The 20,653-nt window shown below is 43.6% G+C and overlaps 1 protein-coding gene across 2 annotated transcripts in view; it reads left to right on the top strand.

The window, feature by feature from the left end:
• Positions 1 to 20,653, top strand: part of SGCD (sarcoglycan delta) — a 354,310-nt gene that overhangs the window by 203,108 nt on the left and 130,549 nt on the right. The window contains exons 1-2 of one of the 2 annotated variants that reach the window (XM_054168464.1): positions 3,742 to 3,831; positions 14,471 to 14,656. In XM_054168464.1, coding sequence (XP_054024439.1) covers positions 14,471 to 14,656 — 186 coding nt within the window. In that variant the 5' untranslated portion in view covers positions 3,742 to 3,831. Of the gene's footprint in view, positions 1 to 3,741; positions 3,832 to 14,470; positions 14,657 to 20,653 lie in introns of those variants that run through there. The other variant, XM_054168463.1, reaches the window with a different exon arrangement.

Here is a 20,653-nt window from a genome sequence, read left to right as displayed (position 1 = left end):
ATCTCCAGAGAGGGAGACTCTACAACCTCCCTGGGCAGCTTGTTCACCCTCACAGTGAAAATTTTTTTCCTCCTATTTACATGAAACTTCCTATGCCTTAACTTCCACCCATGGCCCCTTGTGCTGTCATTGAGCACCACCGAGAAGAGCCCGGCTACATCCTCTTGGGACTCACCCTTTGCATATTTATGAACATTGATGAGGTCATTTTAGATATTGATAAACATTGATAAGATCCCCTCTCAGTCTTCTTCAGGCTGAAGCCCCAGGGCTCTCAGCTTTTCCTTGTATGTGAGGTGCTCCAGTCCCCTCATTGTCTTTGCAGCTCACTATTGGACTCTTCCCCTGTCTCTCTTGAACTGGAGGGTTCAGAACTGGACACAGTGCACCAGATGAGGCCTCAATAGGGCAGAGTAGAAGGGAAAGAGAAACTCCCATGATCTGATGGTTACAATTTGATTTGTTTATTTTTTTAAATGCATAATGAAGGACAGGTATAAATGGTTAAGAGGAATTTTTCCTTCCTACCCTTTGTATGTCTCATGTATTTCTTGGTGTAGAAAGTCATGGGATCAGATGGAGTGGATCTTCTGGAAGAAATGGAAGTCCTTACAATTTGCAGTCTGCAGCTGCAGTGATGCTGGAGCTCTGAATGGGAGGTAATTTGTTTCTATCTTTCCCAAAGAGCTCTAGTAAGGTTTATTTTTATTTTTACCTTTTTTTGATCCTCATAACCCTGCCAGTACTGAGAAGTAATAGCAGTTACACAGATAGTTATGTTGACATCAAGTTAGGTTTTCCACTTGCGAGGTTCCTATATTTTTGGTAGCACAGGTGTTAATACAAATGATAGCTCAATAGCAGAAAAACAGAACAGTCCCTGAGCCACAGTTCTGATGCCTGGAGCACCTTTAAACCCCATACCCAAATGAGAAAGAGATAAAAACAACCTAGTCAAAGTGGCTTAGTTTGAAGGAGCACTTTATATGTTACTTGATGACAAAATAGTTAGTCATTAATGCAGTTTACAGTAAGATACCCTAAAGTTATCAGTGAGGTTGGTGTGATGCCTGACAGATTTAATGTAAATATTTATAGACTTGGCCTACTAATTATGCCAGTGGAAAAAATGCAGTATTAATGCTGTCACCTCTGCATGTCTCTACCTGCCAGCACACTGCTAGCTCGCATAAATATTCTGAAAATAGAAAGTATGGCTCATAAACAGAAGAGATCATTTACATTTTTAATAAGGGATTAAGTTATCTCCAGCAGTGCTTTCCAGCTTGTGGTCCACAGACGTATGGACTATTCCCAAGGGAACTGGGAAAAATGACAGAAAAGAGAGTTAGGTGTAGGGTGCATAGAAACCTCTCTCTCTGAACCTGTTACAGGGGTGTGCACCTCCTTAGACCAATAATTAGGGGTTCAGATGAAGGCAGATTTGAAAAACACTGAGTTGCCATATTTATGTGAAGAACTGAACAACTGCAAAGTACTGCAGTGCCATGTGGGAAATGATTTGACTGTTGGTCCTGCCAGAGCCAGGCTGCTGTAGGAAGTCCTGGACTGCAAAGCACTGAAGCATGTGCTTAACTCAAAACACATGTCTGTCCACTGAAGTTACCGCCTGTCACCAAACCTAACTGGTTTGCTGAGGAAAGACCATGAGGAAATTTAAGACAGAAGGCAAACAGCTCTGCTGATGCCTGATTGTCTTGAAAATCTAATTATGTGAATCTGTGGTTCACATTTCCCTGTTTCAGTTTATTTATACTAAGAGACCTCAAAGGCTTTAGGCGCCTTTGGTTTCGGCTGTTACTGGGTGCCAATCCAAAGAGTATTATCATTGCCATTGCAGCCAGTTAAGGAGACTCTCCTGCATTGACAGCTCTGCTGTCTTCTGCTGTCCAAAAGTCTGTGGTTTCTTTTCTGGCACAAACTGACTCCTCACAAGCTGTGCAAATAAATCTGAAATGCTATCACCAGTGGTAGTGTGGGGCTTGTGTGCATGCCTTTCCCTTGGCTTATAGTCCTGAAAACTGAGGCACAAAGACTGCAATATATTTACATATATTCATGTAGTCTTCTGCAACGTAGCATCGCAACCCATGTACATCCCCACTGACTTCAGTGCACTTCATTGCTGGTCCATGTTGCCAGAATCTGGCCTGTATTATGTGGGCCACATTGCTGACTGACATATGGCTCTTGGCAGGAGCTATGGACAGGACATTTTGGTAGTAGGGCAGGCTGCAGGGGAAAACCACTCGCAGTGTTACCACAACAGTTCTCAGAACAGGCTGGATGGATGGAGTACTGCAGGCTTTCCATATAGGCAGACCATGCAGTTTTCCTAAGGTCTCATTGCCAGTGTGTGTAAGGCAGATCTTGCCTTCCAGTGCATAAATGAGGCTGTGCTGTGGACCTAATCTACAGCCCATGGAAGTCAACAAGCTTCCCACTGCCTTCAATGAGCTCTGGATCAGACCATACATAAGGCTCCAAATTATTTCCAATCCCTAGCCACATTTGACTCTTGTAAACACTTCATCTGGCTGCCACACCTCTGTAAATCACAGAACAGAACAACCCAGTGGAAGTGGAGTGCACAGGATTGAAAAGGAACATTAAGTGGGAAAAATATAACTCTCTCTCTTTAAACTGTCTCTTTTTCTATATTGTTACCTTGACAACTCTGCTGCTGTGTTTCATCTTTGGTGGGACTTAGCTGTGGTGGTATAAGGGGGACATCCATGTGTGTTTCATCTACTCCGGCTCTGCTTCAGGGGCACATGCCAGGAGCAGGGCACCTCAACCTGCAGAGCCCACGTTTGGTGCTTTGACCCATGGTGCTGTCTGGAAATGATTACAGATATTAAGAACTGGGACCCGTTCTGACTAAAGGTATAACATTATGTCTTCTATTTCTTTTCCTTAAGCCAACGCCAGAGCAACGTTAATGCTCTGTAAAAGGGAGATGCAAGGTGCTTAAAATATTTTTAAGGGCTTGGACAGCTGGAAAGCAGAGAGGGATGAAAGTACTCAAAAATAGTTATATTATTTTTAGTATAAGCAGATACAGGAGTGTGTGTCAAGATTAGGATAGAATTCTGATGTGCTGAGCTGAATCTAGAGATGCTAAAAATATGCTTTCTTTTCTCACAGTTTTTATAAGAAACAGAGGCAAAGGTAAGAAGAGAGTAGTGGTGAACTGAAATTTGAATTCCTGTGTTTACTTGCTTGCTGGGGTTCGGTAAAGCTGTCTGTTCACCTGGGCTCCCATCACCACTGGTACTAGCAAAGCAGATGAGACAGGGTAAGGTGTTATCTGTGGGAATGGGATCCCTCCCACCCCATTTTTCCTCTTCCCAAACAAAATCACCACCCACAAAGTCCTTTTATTCATTTTAACTGAAATGGCTAGCTGTAGAGCTGCAAAGGCAAGACCTGCAGGCTGGAGGTCTGGGTACAAATGGGGGGGGGGGGGTCTCTGTCTGAATTTGTGCATGGAGAAGGGGGCTTTTAACACAAAACACATCTGTTTGCAATTGCGATCTGGAGCCAGCCCAGTAGCTGTAACTTGGCCTGACAAAGCCTTATTGAAGTACAGACAGTGTGGTTTCAAAGCAGTTAGAAAAAGAACGGGAATGCTGTTCAGGAAATTCTTCAGGCATGGGCAGGGACTTGGCTGCAGTTCTGCTGTTGGAAAATCTGACAGGGGCAGCTCATGAGCGCAGGCCGGGCCTCGTGCTGCTCTGAAAGCCGTGCTGCATCTTCTCCCCAGCCTCCAGAACCCCTCCAAGTCTGCATCTGTCTTCCAAGGCAGAGGTAAGAGCTGCATAGCTCCTTGCTGCTGCGGCCGGGGTGATTTGCTATTCTTTTGTGCTCCTGCAAAGAGGCTTCTTGCTTTCAGACCGTTTAGAGGGGAGAAAGAAAATAATTGAAAATGGGAAGTTGTGGCATATTCCTGAAGGGATGGGAGAAGTTTGAGGCTGGGTGGTGGTTTCTGGCTAACTTTGCTTCAGTAGTAAGTGGGAAGGCAAAGCAACTCCTTCTGCGTGAACGCTGAAACAAAATCATTCTTAACTTTTTCATTTGGGGCAATAAATAAGAATATAAACTGCAGCCACAGAAAGGGTGGCTCTGTACCATGTGTCACGTACAGATTTTAATGCAAAGTGCAATTCAGTCATATAAATGCATTTATTTGTACAGTGTATTATAGTTGTTCAATGAGTTGAAAGTGTGTTTGTCTGGGGGTTGTTGGGCAATTCCTGGTACAGCCAGCTTGTGAAGAGGGGTGATAAGTCAGTAATAATCGCTGCCTTGTGATTTCTCAGCATATTTTTTTTTCTGTATTTTATAAAGCATGAGATAACTGCAACAGACAGCACAGTCAGAAACCATGTAGAGCAGATTAGAGGGAAAATCATTAATTTAAGGGCTGTTCTCTCTGCAACTGCTGATTTGCGTTTCTTTCCCCAAATAACTTGAGAAACATTTATGACAAAAGCTCTCTTTCTCTTTAGGAGCCTGACAGATTTAAGCAATGCTCTCTCATCCTTTTAGTTGCAGCATTAAAGCTTGTCTTGCCTTTGCAGAGATACCAGCACCTTATATGGCAGGCTTGTGTTTGGGAGTTAGGGTAGGGTGCACTCGTCAAGGCGGATGGAGGTGTCAGGAGCAGCCCGCTCATGTAGCTTCACAAACTTCCTTGCCTCTGCCGGTGCCTCTTCCTTGAGTTTCCACAGTGATGTTATTTGATGTGTTGAGAATGCTTTTTAGATGTGTTTTCTAGTGGTGGTGTGTGGTGTTTTCTTCTTTCGACAAGGAATGAATCAAGGATATTAAATTATACAGTGGGACAGCGCTAAACGTTTCTGGCTTAGCAGACCCCACAGTTTGCTTTGACTGCAGCCAGAGGGACTGCACGTGCAGGGGGCTCAGTCACTCATCTTGGCAATCAAAAAACTTCAGTGACAAAGTGAGGTTCACCCTCTCAGTGCATCAGATCCAGAGTTTTCTCCCAGTAATGCTGGTGAAGTGTGTACGCAGGTAGCTCCAAAGGATAGTGGCAGACAGCAAACCCTATGTGGACAGAATAGGATTCAGTGGATTTTGGACTTCAATGGGAATGTTATCTAGCCCAATACAAACAGATTTGATGTGACGGAAGGGAAAAGAGAAAGGTGTTTTGGGAGTGTCTTCTCCTTGCCACCTTATCTGCTTTTTCCTGTGAAAGTGATGGTGAGCTGAAATGGGTTGGTTTAAGCCAAGTGAGGAACTTTGCTGATTTGGGAAGACATGGATGTACTGTAGCATCCATGAGGCTAATAGGGATGAAGGATATTAAGAGGAAGGACAGAGATGAGCTGTGGAAGAGAGGCATGTGATGAAAGTGAAGAGGCTTGATAAGCTCAAAGTTTGCTTTGCAGAAAATACACCTGTGGTGAAAATGCTGTGTTAAATGAAGGCTTCCTGTGATCTAGGCTGCTTGAGCCTTCACAGGCTGCCATCTTACCCTGCTGACTTAGAGTTCTATTGCTCTTCTCAGCAGCTGATAATTTAGGCATCCAGTCAGCCTATTACCTTCTTCACTGCTAGTTATAAGCTTATAAAAAAATTTAAAAAAAGAAAATTCGGGTTTCTTCTTCTGATCATGCAGCAACCCAGCTCCCAGTTCTGATCATCAGTGAAGAGCCAGAGAGATAAAGAGACTGGAATACATCTGTCTTAGCAAGAAGGAGCTGGGGCTGTGCTTTAGGGGTACTCCTGCCCCACATCTGGGTGAAATGAGCAGTGCAGGGTTTTCATGAGGTATGGGAACAGTCTGGATCATGGGATGCCTAAGTGCCTAGCAATGCTGTTCATTGTACCCATTCTTTACAGGACCCCAGCTGGAGTCACTGGTGCATGGGTGTGAATTCAGGCAGGGCAGACTCAGAGGCTCTTTGCAACACCCTTAGCTAAATTTGATCAAGGGAGGTGATGTTTTCCTCTCTAACTCTGGCAGCTGTTCCTGAGCCTTCCCCTGTCAGCAGTGACCTTTTTGCAGCTCCACCCATGTCAAGTATTCAAGCTTCGTATCCAAAAGGACTGAAGTGTGTCTACATATATGGGCAGAATCTTATGCACCTAAAGTTAAATTGGAGGATCTCTTGATCTTGGAAGATAAGAGAAGCATTAGCACACCCTAACACATACATGCCTTCTCCTGGTCCCTCCTAAGAGCAAACTAGAAAGCATTTCTGTGCAAATGATTAAATGGATAAAGCACGGTAAGCACATCATTTGGAGGAAAGATGGTGGAGGGAAGATGCAGCAGAACAAGTTTTAACTGGCACAAGCAGGAACACTGCAGAGACTGTGCTCTGGATCCTGGCACATGCTCAAGCCCACAGTTCTTAATTTGTGCCATGCCAGTTGGATTCCGACAGTATAAATCCATATTACGATCCTGCTTTGCACATTCCTACATCCATATCTCTTTCTTGGTACTGTGGAGCGAGAGTGTGTTGGGGCAGAAGTCTTCAAAGTATCACCTCCTGTAGCTTGCTTTCTGATTCAAGCTCAGTTGATTCTATTTCTCTTGCTGTTCCCGTAGCCTCCTGCAGTCACACCTGCTGCTGGCTATTTTAGTGTAGTTCTCGTATTTGTTCATCCTGCTTTGAGACACTCCGGTGGGAAAGAGCATTTATAAACTTGGCACAGATGGACATAGGCTCATGATTGCTTCACATCATCTGAGTGGCGCAGAGGAACCAGGGTGTGAATGCAGCAAAGCCAGTACAATGTTTGCATGCAGTGTGAATACATCGCTGCGAATCGTGGGGCACTTTGTGGAAGACATTCTTTGTTGACTGGCTTGATGCAGAAGAGAAGTCACTGCAGAAACTTTTCTCTCCCTTGTTAACTGCTCTTTCCATTTTCTCATTAATTCTGAAAAAAAAAACCACCCAAATAATGAGATAAGGAAACTATCACCAAAAAAAGTCTAAAACTTAGGAGAAACACTCCTAAGTAAGAAAGCAGTCACGTTTCTCCTCTTCTTAGAGGAGAGAAGCAATAGTATCATTACATTGCTCACAGACTCTTGCACCATCACAAGAAAATACCACTTCTGGTTTGCAAGATGTTGTTCAGAGGTGGAGCTACTTGTTATTTTGTTTTGTTCTGGCAAGCTGCGTTATGTTTCAAGTTTTACTGTAGGTGCTCCTTGAATGCAGATCAGTGATGGAGCAGAGCAGAAATCCCAAGATCAGCTTTTCAGTCGTTCATCTACTCAAAGATCCTGGTTTATAAACTGAGGCTTTTGCAGTGGCCTTGCCCTCAAGCACGTTTACTGTCAAAATGATGTCAGCCCTAGCAGCTGGGGAAATTACATGAGGTCTCAGGATGCTAGAGGTAGGGGGTAGCCTGGAGCATTGAGGGAGCTGCATTAGAGGTGCTTTACGAGGAGATGAATCCCCAGCTGTCTGTGCTGAATGAGTTCAACTTCCTCAAGATACAAGCATGTGGACAGGAAAAGTGATATTTCCCCATGGACCAGGCAAAGCATGCACCGGTGGACTGTGCAGTCCTGTGCAGACCAGTCAGAGCTTGTTGATGTGCTTGTTCATGCTGGAATCAGTCTAGATGCTTGAAGAACTCTACAGGTGATGTACCTCACTGAAAGAAACTAGTCAGAAAGGAAGAGAATATTATTTGGAAAGTTTCCTTTCTTTTTGTGTCACTTTGGTCACATATCCCATTGCAGTAAAACCTGAGAAGTGAGCATTGAGTGATGATGGTGTTCCCAAGTCATGGAAGGCCAGAGCAGAAAGATTTCAGCTCTGGGGACTCCAGTGGCAGTGACAGAGGCTATGCTGACACAACCATCGAGGAACAAGAGCCCAAGTTCATGGCTTAGATGGCACTGAAGAAAACTACTATAAGGTTTAACTACTCCAGCAAATATTTTATCCTTTGGGCTATTCCACAGTGCTCAGCCCTTGATGGCCAAGCTACAAGTGAGAAGAGTGAGGAGTCATTTTCCAGAGCATGATGCTTTTATGGAGACCCAGGCTATGGACTGGCCTGTGTACAGGGCCACAAATCAATTTTGGGTCACAACACTGGTGGATTAATGGGCCTGGTGGTGTCAAGCTTGAGAGAGAGTTTTGTGAGGAGTGGAGAGGCAAAATGTCTTGTTGATATATGGCTCAAAACACTCGTCTTCATGCCAGATTTTGTTCCCAGTCACGCTCCAGAAACGTCTGTTCTTTTGAACCTGGTGGATAGTGTGGACTTAGAGAGAAATTAAAGAGGATGAATCTGCAGAGCATTTACAGCTAGTGAATACAAGTGCATTGCCTCCCAGTGATACAGCAGAGACCACCTCTGAAGGGTTTTTAGGTTTGTTTGAGGGTTTTGTGTTTGGTTTTGTTTGGTTGGTGGCTTTTTTTTTTCCTCATTGGAGCCCAAACCAAAAGCTTTCTATCAGGAAAAAAAACAACCAACCAACCGAAGAAAACCCCAAAACACAAAACCTCCCACATAACCCAAACCAATAAGAACAAACAAACCAAAACCCAGTAATAAAGATGTTGGTGGGACAGACACACAGACAGAGCAGATGTAGGAAATGCAGGTCCAAGGCCTGAGGGAATTTGAACCCCTATCTGATCTCTAGAAACGTGTTCCCATCCATGTGCTATGGGTTAGCCTGGGGTCAGATGCTCTTGGGTTTGCTGATGAAGTTGTTACACCTTGGTACCAAGCAGAAAGGGAGGAGAGATACCGTGTTGGCTGTGCATAGCTCAGGGGCTTTGGGTCTGTGCTGTAGTGAGTGGTTTTGATGAGCTCTAGGGCATTTTCAGCAGCAAATTTCAAGTGGGGTCATAAGACAGATGCTGTCTTCCCAGATTGCAACCCTTTTAGCTTTAAATTGTTCTATTACTAAGCATACATCATTCAAGGGCTGATCAAAGAAACCCCCATGGCACAGAAACATTATTGATTCCTTTTGTTGTGCCTCACCCTATTCATAGCCCTCACTGAGCCTACAAAGCCGGCATGGCCAAGGGATGTTACAGCTCTGATGTTTGCAAAGGAAAGGTGTTTATCCATCCCTGTGCATATAAAACACTTCTTCTGCCTGATGAATCATTAATCAGGGTTGTGCCACCTGAGTGAGAAGCTTTCTGTCAGGCTGGGAGGACGTAGTGGAAAGGAGAGAGACATGCAATAAAGGTTTGCCATAACCAGTGGGGTCTGATGCGGTTTTTGGAAGCTCAGTGCCAGTTCCGCTCTGTGATGCCTTTCAGCGGAGCCTGGTTTCAGCTTTACTGACAGAACGTGCTGAAGCTCCTTTGCCAGTAGTACTCAGTCTGTGTGGGTCAGGGGATGTGGTGACATGACTCTTCCAGTGGTCTTAAAAAAAACAAATAAATCTTTCCTGTCATGGACCGTATCTCTAAGGTGTGCTAAGGCAAAAGGATAAATAGCTTTTCTAACTGGGCTGGATTTTGCTTCATGCCCTTTTTGCACTGTTCATGTACACACAGTGTAGAGCTCATATGCAAAACTTAGTACCTCTATTTTTTTTTACCTAATTTTTGTGCAGTGGCAAAAATTCCGTGGAGAATTACCCAGGTTCCAGGCTAGACTTTTGTAGCCATGGTAATATTGTCTGTGGGTAAACTGTGAAGATTTGGTATGCTGCATTTTTTTGTGTTATAAAATGGGATTGTACATGTGCAGAGGGTGCTCCAGGGCTGTGCACGGGTGTCTTTGAGCCCTCTCACGTCAGGCAGACACTTTCAGATGTGACTTCTGGAAGGAGTGCTTCGCTCTCCAATGTCTGTATTTGTTTCAGTATTATCTTTTCACCACTGTCATGAAATGAGGTGGTGGTTCCTATTATTTTCCTGAAGAAGAAGAGGAAAATCCAATTAAGCAACAAGCAGCCTTCCCCCTTCAGTAATTGAAAGGTGGGGGAGGACTTTGCCGGTGCAACCACATGGATGTCCTTTCATACTAATACTATTTATTTTTTGTGTGCCTTAGTTCTTTTTAATGCTTGAGTCAGGAGAACTAGCTAAAATGCAAATTATGACTAGCATACTTTTCCCTCCCATACAGAGCAGATTATTGATATGAGGTATAGCTGGTTCCCCACATAGTTGCCACACTTTGAGTCCTGTGTCCAGTTGTGGGCCCCTCAGTTTAGGAAAGATGTTGAGTAGCTGGAACGTGTTCAGAGAAGGGCAACAAAGCTGGGGAGGGGTCTGGAGCACAAGCCCTGTGAGGAGAGGCTGAGGGAGCTGGGGTTGCTTAGCCTGGAGAGGAGGAGGCTCAGGGGAGACTTTATTGCTGTCTACAACTACCTGAAGGGAGGTTGTAGCCAGGAGCAGGTTGGTCTCTTCTCCCAGGCAACCAGCACCAGAACAAGAGAACACAGTCTCAGGCTACACCGGGGGAGGTTTAGGCTGGATGTTAGGAAGAATTCTTCATAGAGAGAGTGATTGGCCATTGGAATGTGCTGCCCAGGGAGGTGGTGGAGTCACCATCATTGGAGGTGTTTAGGAAGAGACTTGATGGAGTGCTTGGTGCCATGGTTTAGTTGATTAGATGATGTTGGGTGATAGGTTGGACTTGATGATCTCAAAGGTCTTTTCCAACCTGGTTAATTCTGTATTCTGCCTTGCAAGCCACCTTATTCTAGTCACTCAGCACTCTGTCCATCATTCTGTCTTCCCTTCCTAGAGAACTACAGACACAAGCATCTTCATTTGATTTTTCACAGTTCAGGAGGGAAGTGCTAGGTGGAAATCATATATAGCTTTAGATACAGCTGTGTGAGAGTTTGTATGGAAGGGGTGTGCTTTCTATGATTCCCCTGTTATTTTCTTGTTATATATTTATGCTGCCTCACTAACTCACGCTCCTCCTGCGTGTTGTAGTACTTTAGTTGCTCTGTCTCTGCTAGGACACTTGTGAGCTAAATATTTTATCAGAATCAGAGAAATGTTCCAAATCAGACTGCTGTGTGGACACAAGTTGCTCTTTGTTGTTATGTTCTGTTCCTATAAAGTCTTTTGATGTCTGCAAAGTTTTGCCCCAGCTGGATAGGCTATTTTCTTCATCCTAGAGACTGCAGATAAAGAAAAGATTGGGGGGAGGGGGGAACCAAAACAAAGCAAAAAAAACCAAATGAAAAACCCACCAGGAGAGAGAGTAGGAAGTTTTGCAATAAAGAGATATTTTGAGCTGGGTATTTCATACTGTTTCTTATTGGTCAAGCCTCTTTCATGATTTGGGAGGTTCAGCAGTGCAATTTATTCGTTTTCTCCAAAGGAGAGGCTGCATTTATTATGTGCTTTCCAGGATCCCCTGTTAAAATATTAGGCAATAAAATCCTTGACTGTACAGTAGTTGTGGTTGTAATTTCCCCCAGGTAGTGGAAACTCTGTAATTTATTGTTCTTTAAGTTTTCCCTTTGCACATATCAGAGTGGTTGTAGCAGTGTAAAAAGAGCTGTTTTTTTCTCCAAGTGAGTGTATTTGTTGGTGACCCAGCTTGGGTCTGATGAGCTCTGTGCTGCAAAGCCTTCCACAGTTGCTGACTTGGCATCCACAAGCAAAAATACTGGTGCAGACAGAGTTGGATCTGTTGTAACCAACTTCTTTGCCCCCTATTGGTAAAAGCTGTGGATGTGTCTGGGCTGCAAGTGGGTTTGCTATATAGATACCACCCTGGCCAGTCTGAACTGGAGGGGTGATAGATGGTGACCCTGCTGACACTACTGAAAACTTCTCTTTAGTACAGATGGAAATTTTTTTGGTGGTGTACTTTCAATGGACATTGGCTAAACTGGCTGAGCCAACCCTGATTAAGAGCAAGCCTTTTTTACCAGGAGCTCTTCCTGACACGATATGACTGTTGCAGATCTTGGCAATAGCTGGGACTGGGGCATTCTGAGGTTGTCAATGAGGCCTGGTATGGAGGGATGTTAAATCCTTTTTTTAGACCAGTTGAGAAAGCTGGAAAAAGCAGACAGGCTTGGAGGCGTGGATGGGCTGTCTGCAACTCGCCTTGTTCTAGTCTGAGTTTAGTAAGGACAGGCATCACCTTTGCTCAGAAGGAGGGAGGTGTTCAAGAGGGATGTGGCACTTGGTGCCATGGTTTAGTCATGAGGTCTGTGGTGACAAGTCAGACTTGATGATCTTTGAGGTCTCTTCCAACCTTGGTGATTCTGTGATTCTGAGGGAGCTTGGCCTGGCAGCTGCCTGCAGATGGGCAGTGCTGGTGCCCTGAGTTGTCTCTTGTGGGTATCCTTTGCAGCACCCTGCTATGCACAGGTCAGACTTGCTTTTTCTCCTTGGTGGACTGTAGCCCTCAAGCATAGAGGGGGAAATTCTCTTTGAAATACAGTGATACAGAAACCTGAGGAGGACCTAATCTGTTACTGGTTTTAAAAATCTTGCTGATCTTACGCTTGCTGATATTAGAGAAAGAGGCAGGTGGGCAGCTCTACCTTCTGGAGGGGCATCGTTGTTGGGATGAGAGCAGAGGTGTGAGCACACCAGCCTCCTTGGGCTAAAGAGCCTTCCTGGATAGGCTTCTAATTTATAGGTGTAGACTGGGAAAGATTCAGTGCTTCTGATCTGAAAAGAATTTAGTGCCTGAATAGATTTATTTAGCGCCCGTTTCACTCTAGATGAGGGGTGAAAGTGCATGGAAGGAGAGATGGCTGATCTCTTATGCTGCAGGTGACAACATTAAAAAAGGTTAGAAAACACAGTTCTTAGCAAATTCTAGAGCAGTGGAAGGTAAAAAAGAGTAACTGGTTCTTCAGGCAGCCTTTGTCTCCAATGTGTGGGCTTCAGCACTGCGGCAGCAAAGCTGAAGTGTTAAATTCATCCCTGGTGCAACACTACTGGAATAAAAGTTACACCATCGAGAAACTCACCTTACATTGGTTTGAAATGGGCTCTGCCCTGCCACTGACTGCATGCTGTATTTTATTAGCTGCTGGAGTATGGAGCTATTAGCAAAAAAGTAAGGAAAAAGCCAGGAAAGTAATGGTAAACAAACATAAGCTGCTATCAAGGAGCATCTAATTTCTACCATTGTCTCATTCCACCCTCACAGATCACACTCCTACAGAGAGGAACTTGTATTATTTCCTCTTGCTCTGTGAATTTTATAATTGACTGCTTGCAAATGTTGATGCCAGAACCCTGAGGAAGAGGCCCGTGGTGTTGAATCAGTAGTGCAAGAACACATTGGGTGGCTTCTTATCTGTCTAGAGTCTAAAATGCAAAGCATTCAGCCAACTATGTGTTATTAGAGATGATAAGATATCCTGAGCCTGTGTGTCAAAAAAAGTCTGACAACCTAAGAAGCTGATCCCTGGGGGAAGCCTGTGGACGTGGATGTGGCTTTTGCACACCCCAGTGTGAAAGATGAGAAGGGGAACACTTCCATTTGCATGGCACAGAACACCTCCATGAGCACAACTTGGTGCACACGCAGCCATTGTGGGGTGGCTGTGTTCAGGGCCCCCATCCCAGATGGTTGCAGTGTCACTTGAAAGCACCTCTCCCTTTCCAGCCACATCCTTGACTGCCCAGAGCTAGATGGATACTGGGTTTGTAGGAGGGGGCATGGTGAGGACCGTTCTTCCTGGAGATGCTGCTGCACTGCTTTCCTCAGCACCAGCTTTTCTTCATTCCCTCTTTCCTTGGTTTTGGCCCCAATGTTGTCCTAGCATGCCATATCCACCCAGACTACCAGAATCATGTTAGACCAGCACAGATCTTTGATGATAATTTGTTCATGACATGGCAGCTGGGCAACCTTGTGCTTCAGGCTTGCTTGGTGAAGAAAGATTGGGGTGTGGAAAGGGGGGAAGGCAAACATTTCCCCTTCACTTCTTTTGTTTGCCTTTTTTTCTTTGCCTGGAAGGAATGATTTTCTTTGAGACTATATTTTTTTTATTATTATTTTATTTTATTATTTCTTTAAATTAAAACCTCTGAGAAGTAATATTGCATCTTCCAAACAAACTGCTGAACTCAACTGCTTTTACCAAATGCATGCAAAATTTTCCCCTCAGGATCCTTAGAGGCCCTGGAGTGCCTGCCTTGCAAAACCTGGGGCGGTGAACAGAGCCAGTCAAGAGTGATCTCCATAGGATACCTTCAGACAGTGTGCTCACATGTATTTATAAATGTGTCTATACATTTAACACCTAAAATTCTTTAGTGTGTGTGTGTGTGTGTGGTTTTTGTTACGTTCCTGCATGCGGTAAGCAGAAAGGAAAAATAATGCAGAACCAAGATATCGAAAGAGACGCTGCCCAGCTGGTAAACTCTGGAAAGAAAAAACAAACCCCTCTAAGAGGCACAGACACAAGCAGTTCTTATCATCAGCTCTCTCGTGCTGTTTTATACCCATGGTTGTTTCTTTGTGATCGTTTCAGATGCCTCAGGAACAGTACGCGCACCGGAGCACGATGCAGACCTCGGAAGGACCCCAGGTATACAAAGTGGGGATTTATGGCTGGAGGAAGAGATGCCTCTATTTCTTTGTGCTGCTCCTAATGATTTTAATCCTGGTGAACCTTGCTATGACCATCTGGATTCTGAAGGTTATGAACTTCACAACTGTAAGTAGGGGTTACCCTGGAAGGTCTGGGGAGGGTGATGGTGTTTCCTCTGAGCGTGGCTTCCGCTGCAGCTTCGATAATGGGGTGGTTTAGTTGCCATGGATCGCCGTTACCACAGGGAGAAACAAATTTACCCAATGATTGTCTTCATGTGCTGGAGATGTCTGCAGCATTGTCAGGCTGAGGAATCTGCTCAGCATTGCAAATCATGTGCCTCCTACCTGCTATATATATACAGGCAGATACGTAAACAATATTCCCTCCCCCAATTTTCGGTTATAAAGTGTTGTATTAATGAAATACTTCAGTTTGAACTGGGCTGTGGGAATGTGTTTGAGCCTTTCTTTTACACTTTTTCTGCCTTTTTTGTTTTGGTTTGGTTTGGGTTTTTTTGATGACTGGAAAGTCAAGAAACTTGATTTGCCTTTTTCTTAGGGAAAATTCATGTTGTTCCTTAATAAAATGCTTCCAGAAGTTTCATGAGGGAAAATAAAACTTTAGGGTGGCTCTCTGAGTGTGCTATTTAGGTAGACCATATCTTTATTCTCATTGTGCTGTGGATGGTGCACATCAGCCTTTCCAGTAATGCTCCCCTGCTGCACAGATCCTCTGGCCAGAGTGAGCTTTCCAGAAGCCCCTAGAAAAATGTTGGGCATCTGTAATAGGAGGTGGATTACAGTGGGGCAGGTGGTGCCTTCCGCACTCAGAGTGCTCTCTGCATCACCTGAACTCTGTTCAAACACTTTTCAAGATGGTAAGGAGTGCCTTGACCTTGAGTTACCTTTTTAAATGACATGCTTCACTACTCCTGTTCAAACAGCCTGCCAGTCAGGACTTGATGAACCAGGCACACCCCACTTCCAGGGCTAGTGAGCTTTCATGTATGGCAGGCTCTAGTTTTTCAGTAGGTAATTTGAACAAGTAGGGTGATTGACATGAAATCATTGGTCCTCTCTTCTTCAAAGCAATCATTGCACCTTGGTCAGATGGGCTTATTTTAGGCTCATTTGAGTCTCCAGTAGAGTCTAAGTTTGAGGCTTTAATCCTGGATTTACTTCATGAGAGAGCTGTAAGGCTAAATTCTCCTAGACTACTTTCAAGGACTTGACCAGCCAGGCTCCAGTGTCAGCAGCATGTTTGAAGTCTCTCAGCATTTCTTTCCTGCTTTGGTCTTGTGAAGCCCTAAATAGCTGTGTACAACATTATGTCATTAATGGGCCATGAGAAGTTGAGTAAACAATCTCTGACTTAGTGTGTCCAGCAGACAAAATGCTGTGTCAGGGGAACACGTAGCATTCATTTTCTCTAACCAGCATGCTGACAAGGTGTGCAGAAGATTGCAATGCTTGTGTGCTTAGGGAGCAAGCAATTATAAAGTAGCAATCCACAAAAAGCTCCAATGAGTGGGTGAAGAGTGAGCCAAACTGGAGCAATTAATGCTGAACCAGGCCAGTTATTTAATCTAGTGAAATTGATGCCATTTTGATACACATTTTGGGCTGAACTGTGGGTTTTAGATGAAAGTAGTTTAAAAAATAGGTATTTGTGAGGTGATGGAAGACTTGGTCATAGGCTTATCATACAGACAGTGGCATGGGTGTCATCACCTTTCAGGAATGCAACTTTGCTATGTCAGACCCATGCTTTCTGCTATTTGGTGATGGTGGTCAGTCAGCTCCAAGTTGCTTGGGAAGTCAGGTGAGCTTCTCTGCTTCTTTCTCCTTCAGTGCTATGTTTGGCAGGCCATCTGCTGAGGGGATACATACAGAAACCTCCCACTTTCCAGCAGCTCTCTTCATCCCACATGGGCCTTTTTGTTTTTGATACACTGATCTTCAAGCTCTTGTCTGATTCTGTTTCCTTAAACAGTCACTTGCTCTCTGAGTCACTGGGGATTAGTCCAGGGTGAGGTATATTTGTATATGGTTTTAGTTAATTCATATCTTCTGATGTTAGTAGGCGATGAACAGCACTCGGTGCTAAAAAGACAGATGGTAGCCCTGAATCCTGCAGTGGGAACCACTTTGTGGTTATAGGCATGGCCACACTGTTCAGGGTGTGTGTCTCTGACACAGCCAATTGGAAAAAAGTAGAAGAACAAGGCATGTAAAATGTGATTCTTGCCCCAGTATGCACCCATTCATCTCCTGGTCTCCTGCAGCCTCGCCAGCTGCTTTGGATCCTGCTCTGCAATCCCTCCTGCACCATTCCCTGAGGCTGAGAAAACCACTTTGCTAAGTGAAATTTTAGAGGCAGACTTTTATCTCTAAACAACAAATGTAGGAAAATTCTCAAATGAGGAGATGTAAATATGGAAAAATCTTTAATTTGTTCCTGTTCTGATAAGAGGAGCTGAGAGGCCTTGTGGGGCTGGGGAATGATTTGAGTAGTCAGTAAGCAATAGCTGCTGCTTAACAGGTTTGAGCTATGAGGGTGCTTGCAGAGCAAAAAAAGGAGGGGAAAGTTTGTAGTTCTGTTGTTCTGTGTTTCCAGTACCTTCCCACCCCTGAGCTCTCCTCTCAGAACCTGAGTCTATTCAATGCCACGGAACAGTTCTGACACTTACCAGAATTTAATGAGTGCTCATTATAGCCAAAAAGTGTTCACAGTATTTTAATGAGCACAGCAAACCTGCTCAAGAAAATTCAGGGATGTTTAAAATGCTGATAATGGGGAGTGGAGCAGGAGGAGGGGATGCAGTAAGACAATCGTGAGGGGTAAAAAACACACCACCTTCTCAGGCACATTGTAGCAGCATCCATCCACTCCAATTCCACCTCCCTTTCTATCCCTTCTGCATGCCCCACTGGCTCATGCTCCAGGAACAAATTCCTGTAAAATCAAACCATGACATTCCAATCCATGGCTTTTAATAAGCAAGGCATCACTAATTTATTCTAGGTTTTGCTTTTATCTGATTGTTCAAGGCTTAGACAAATTGATATGTGCCTGTTGCCTTTTACACGGTGCTGTCAAAGCAGTGTCATGTCTGCATGGGGCCAGTTGGTCATCATCTGCTCTATCCTCTGGTACCGTCATCCACTTCTCGTGTAGTATTTCATCCTCAACTTGCTTTTAAATGCCTTTATCAGGCACAGGTTGTAGAAGAGACAGGCCTAGAGGGGCCTCAAACATCACCTGCCTGTCTCACAGCTGGTTGCTATAGCCTGGTCCATTTATCCCATTCATTTACATCAGGGCTGTTCAGCTCTGGAACTGTGGGAAGCTCTTTGAAGGTTGCTACCTCAAAACCTTACTTTGATTCTTAAGCCAAACCACAGAATTAATCTGGACCAAAGCCACGAGTTTGGGTTGAAACCCAAATGCACCCTCATGGTGTCCTAACCTAACTGAGGTAGAAACCACCATTCATCATTCAACTTTCTGATGATATATAGTAAAGGGAACTCCACTTCATTCAGATCTTGGACATGCCTGGTAGAAGTATGTGGTTTGCCCACCAAACCACTGAGGAATTCTTGCTTTTCCTTTGCCCTTCCCTGATGTTTCTATCCATAGCTGCAGCCTGTTTGTGTGTTTTGGATTGTATGCTCTCTGGGATAGAAGCTGTTTGCATGTGGCATTCTGCACTCTTACATACACTAGCAGGTTCTGCTGTGCTGTAAACCATAATACATGGGAAATAATATCTTTCCCCTAATCAGCTTGCAAGGCTTGAAATTCCTGGAGAACCATCATCTATGAATCATCCAAAGTGTAAGCTCCAGCTTTGGTGTTCGGGAGGCCCTTTATAAGAGAAAAAACTTTCCAAACTGGGAGAGCATGTGCTACTTCCAGATCTGTGCAAATCCACTGCTTGTGCTGTCTCTCCGTGCACCTCTAAGGAAGTGCAATGTAGAAATAGGCAAGCAATGACCCTTTTCATTCCATCCTCCTTAAGATGCAGAGAGAGGGGAATCTTCCCCTCCTGACCTGGTCAGGCTGAAGTTGGGGTTCTCCCTAACCACAACATATGCAAACTCTGCCTTTTCCTTCCAGAACCACACAAGAGTTTTTTGAAGGTTTGTGTCCTTTAGCATGAGATTCAGCCATATTTTCTTACATTTTAATTGAACAGGAATAAATGACTGCCATTGCTCAGATTTTCTCTTACTGCAGGCTGCATTCATAGCTGAAGGGGTGTGTTTTAGCATTGTTGAATGAAATGTTAGCAATTTAGAGAGATAAAATGCTGCTCTAGGTGGCACAAATGCTAAATATCATTATTATCTTACTTTTTTTATTAAAAGTTGATAAGAAAAATGAGCTTTTAAAGTTTGGTTATGAACAGTTATTTCCAATACAATTACTCCCTCTTGTGTGTAAACTACCTGCCACATTTTAATTACAGGAAAACAGTAGGGTAATAACACAGCAGTAAAGATTGATTCAGGTTAGGAAAGCTCATTGCTCTAACAGGCAGGATTCTTGTATTAATGATTTAAAGGAGCAGACTTTGGTTTTTGTTGTGTTGGGTGTTGGGGTTTTTTAATGAAAATATTGCCTCAGAAGAAAATGACTCTGCAGTTTATATTCACTTTTCTCTGGAGTTTCCTTAGGTGTAATGGTAAGGCCAAAATGAGAATAAAATTCTTTAGGTGTAATGGTAAGGCCAAAATGAGAATAAAATTCTTCAGGTGTAATAAGGCCAAAATGAGTATAAAATTCTTTAGGTGTAATAAGGCCAAAATGAGAATAAAATTCTTTAGGTGTAATTCTTTAGGTGTAAGGCCAACATGAGAAAAAAATCTGATCTGCTTTTCAGCTTCTGCTTTGCAGGGCAGTTGTAATCAGTCAGCTAAAACAGTTTAGAGTTAGAATTAGTATTACTATATCCTTACTGAGGAAAGAATGAAAGCCTTTTTCTTTTTTTCCTTCTGTCTCACCCTCACACACACATGCATACAAAATTGTGCACTCTTCCAGCCTAATTCATGCAGCTCTTCTTATAAAACAAGTAATTGTTTTGAGACTGCCTGCATGACCCAAGAGCTTAGTGTGCTTCCCTTCTTTCCTCGTTGACTGCGTCAATATAAAGATACTAATCTTTTAGTGATCTCACATCATCAGCAATACTATGAGTGACTGCACTGTTAAGTTGAAGAAGTTTCTGTTGGGTGAAATCCTTACCCCATGGAATTTAGTAGGCATCTTGCCTTTGACATCAATGGATCAAATCCTTCACCATAATGCTTTTTACTTACAGTTTTTACAGCAAATTGTAACTCCCTTCCTCCTGGACTGGGGAATAAATGTGTTATGGCTTTCTTTTACTCCTTTTAGAGATCTGAATTTCATTCCTAGATAGTTCCTGTTTCTCTAGGAAAAGCAATTGGTATTAGTTACCTTTTATTAAAGATAGCATAGAATACCTTTTTGCCATCAGTCTTTTGGAGTTTAGAATAATATAGTCAGTTTTAATGTGATATTGCATGACGGTTTTATGTTTGACCCCTTCATTGACGTGTTCTCCAGAGTGTCAAGCATTTGGTACTGATGTCTTGCTGAGTTATTGTGCACTGGTTTCTTCTAGTGCTATACCTTTTAAAACTCAGTCTCTGATAATACTTGATTTTTATTATCCTAATACTACATTTTCTCAGCCAGCACAAGTGGTTAAGGCTTTCATCTTCCTTGTTACAAAAAAGTACTTAAAGGACTCCATATTCTTACCTCGCTGCCTCTACTCTCTTCTGAACCATTGGGTTTTTCAGAGACCTGCCATGTCATTGAATGTGCTTACAGATGTCATGGGAGCAAAAGAAAGAGTGAAATAGGCAGTCTTTCACTAGTACCACTGAACCAAGCTGGGTATGCTGTACTGCAATCATTTAGATAATCCTTTGTTTTTATCCTTTGACTGTTGCACAAGGCAGCCTGTGGTATACAGATGTTACAATGGCACAGAAACCTTTTCCCTCAAATATTTTGGGTTGGGTTTTGTGGAGAGCTGAGACTTAGGTGATTGTGCTACCATCTCAATGGACAGAATTCCAG

This window comes from Dryobates pubescens, chromosome 16 (assembly GCF_014839835.1).
Source record: "Dryobates pubescens isolate bDryPub1 chromosome 16, bDryPub1.pri, whole genome shotgun sequence".
NCBI lineage: Eukaryota > Metazoa > Chordata > Aves > Piciformes > Picidae > Dryobates > Dryobates pubescens.
The sequence above is the reverse complement of the archived record's forward strand: the minus strand, read 5'-3'. Positions and strand labels throughout refer to the sequence as shown.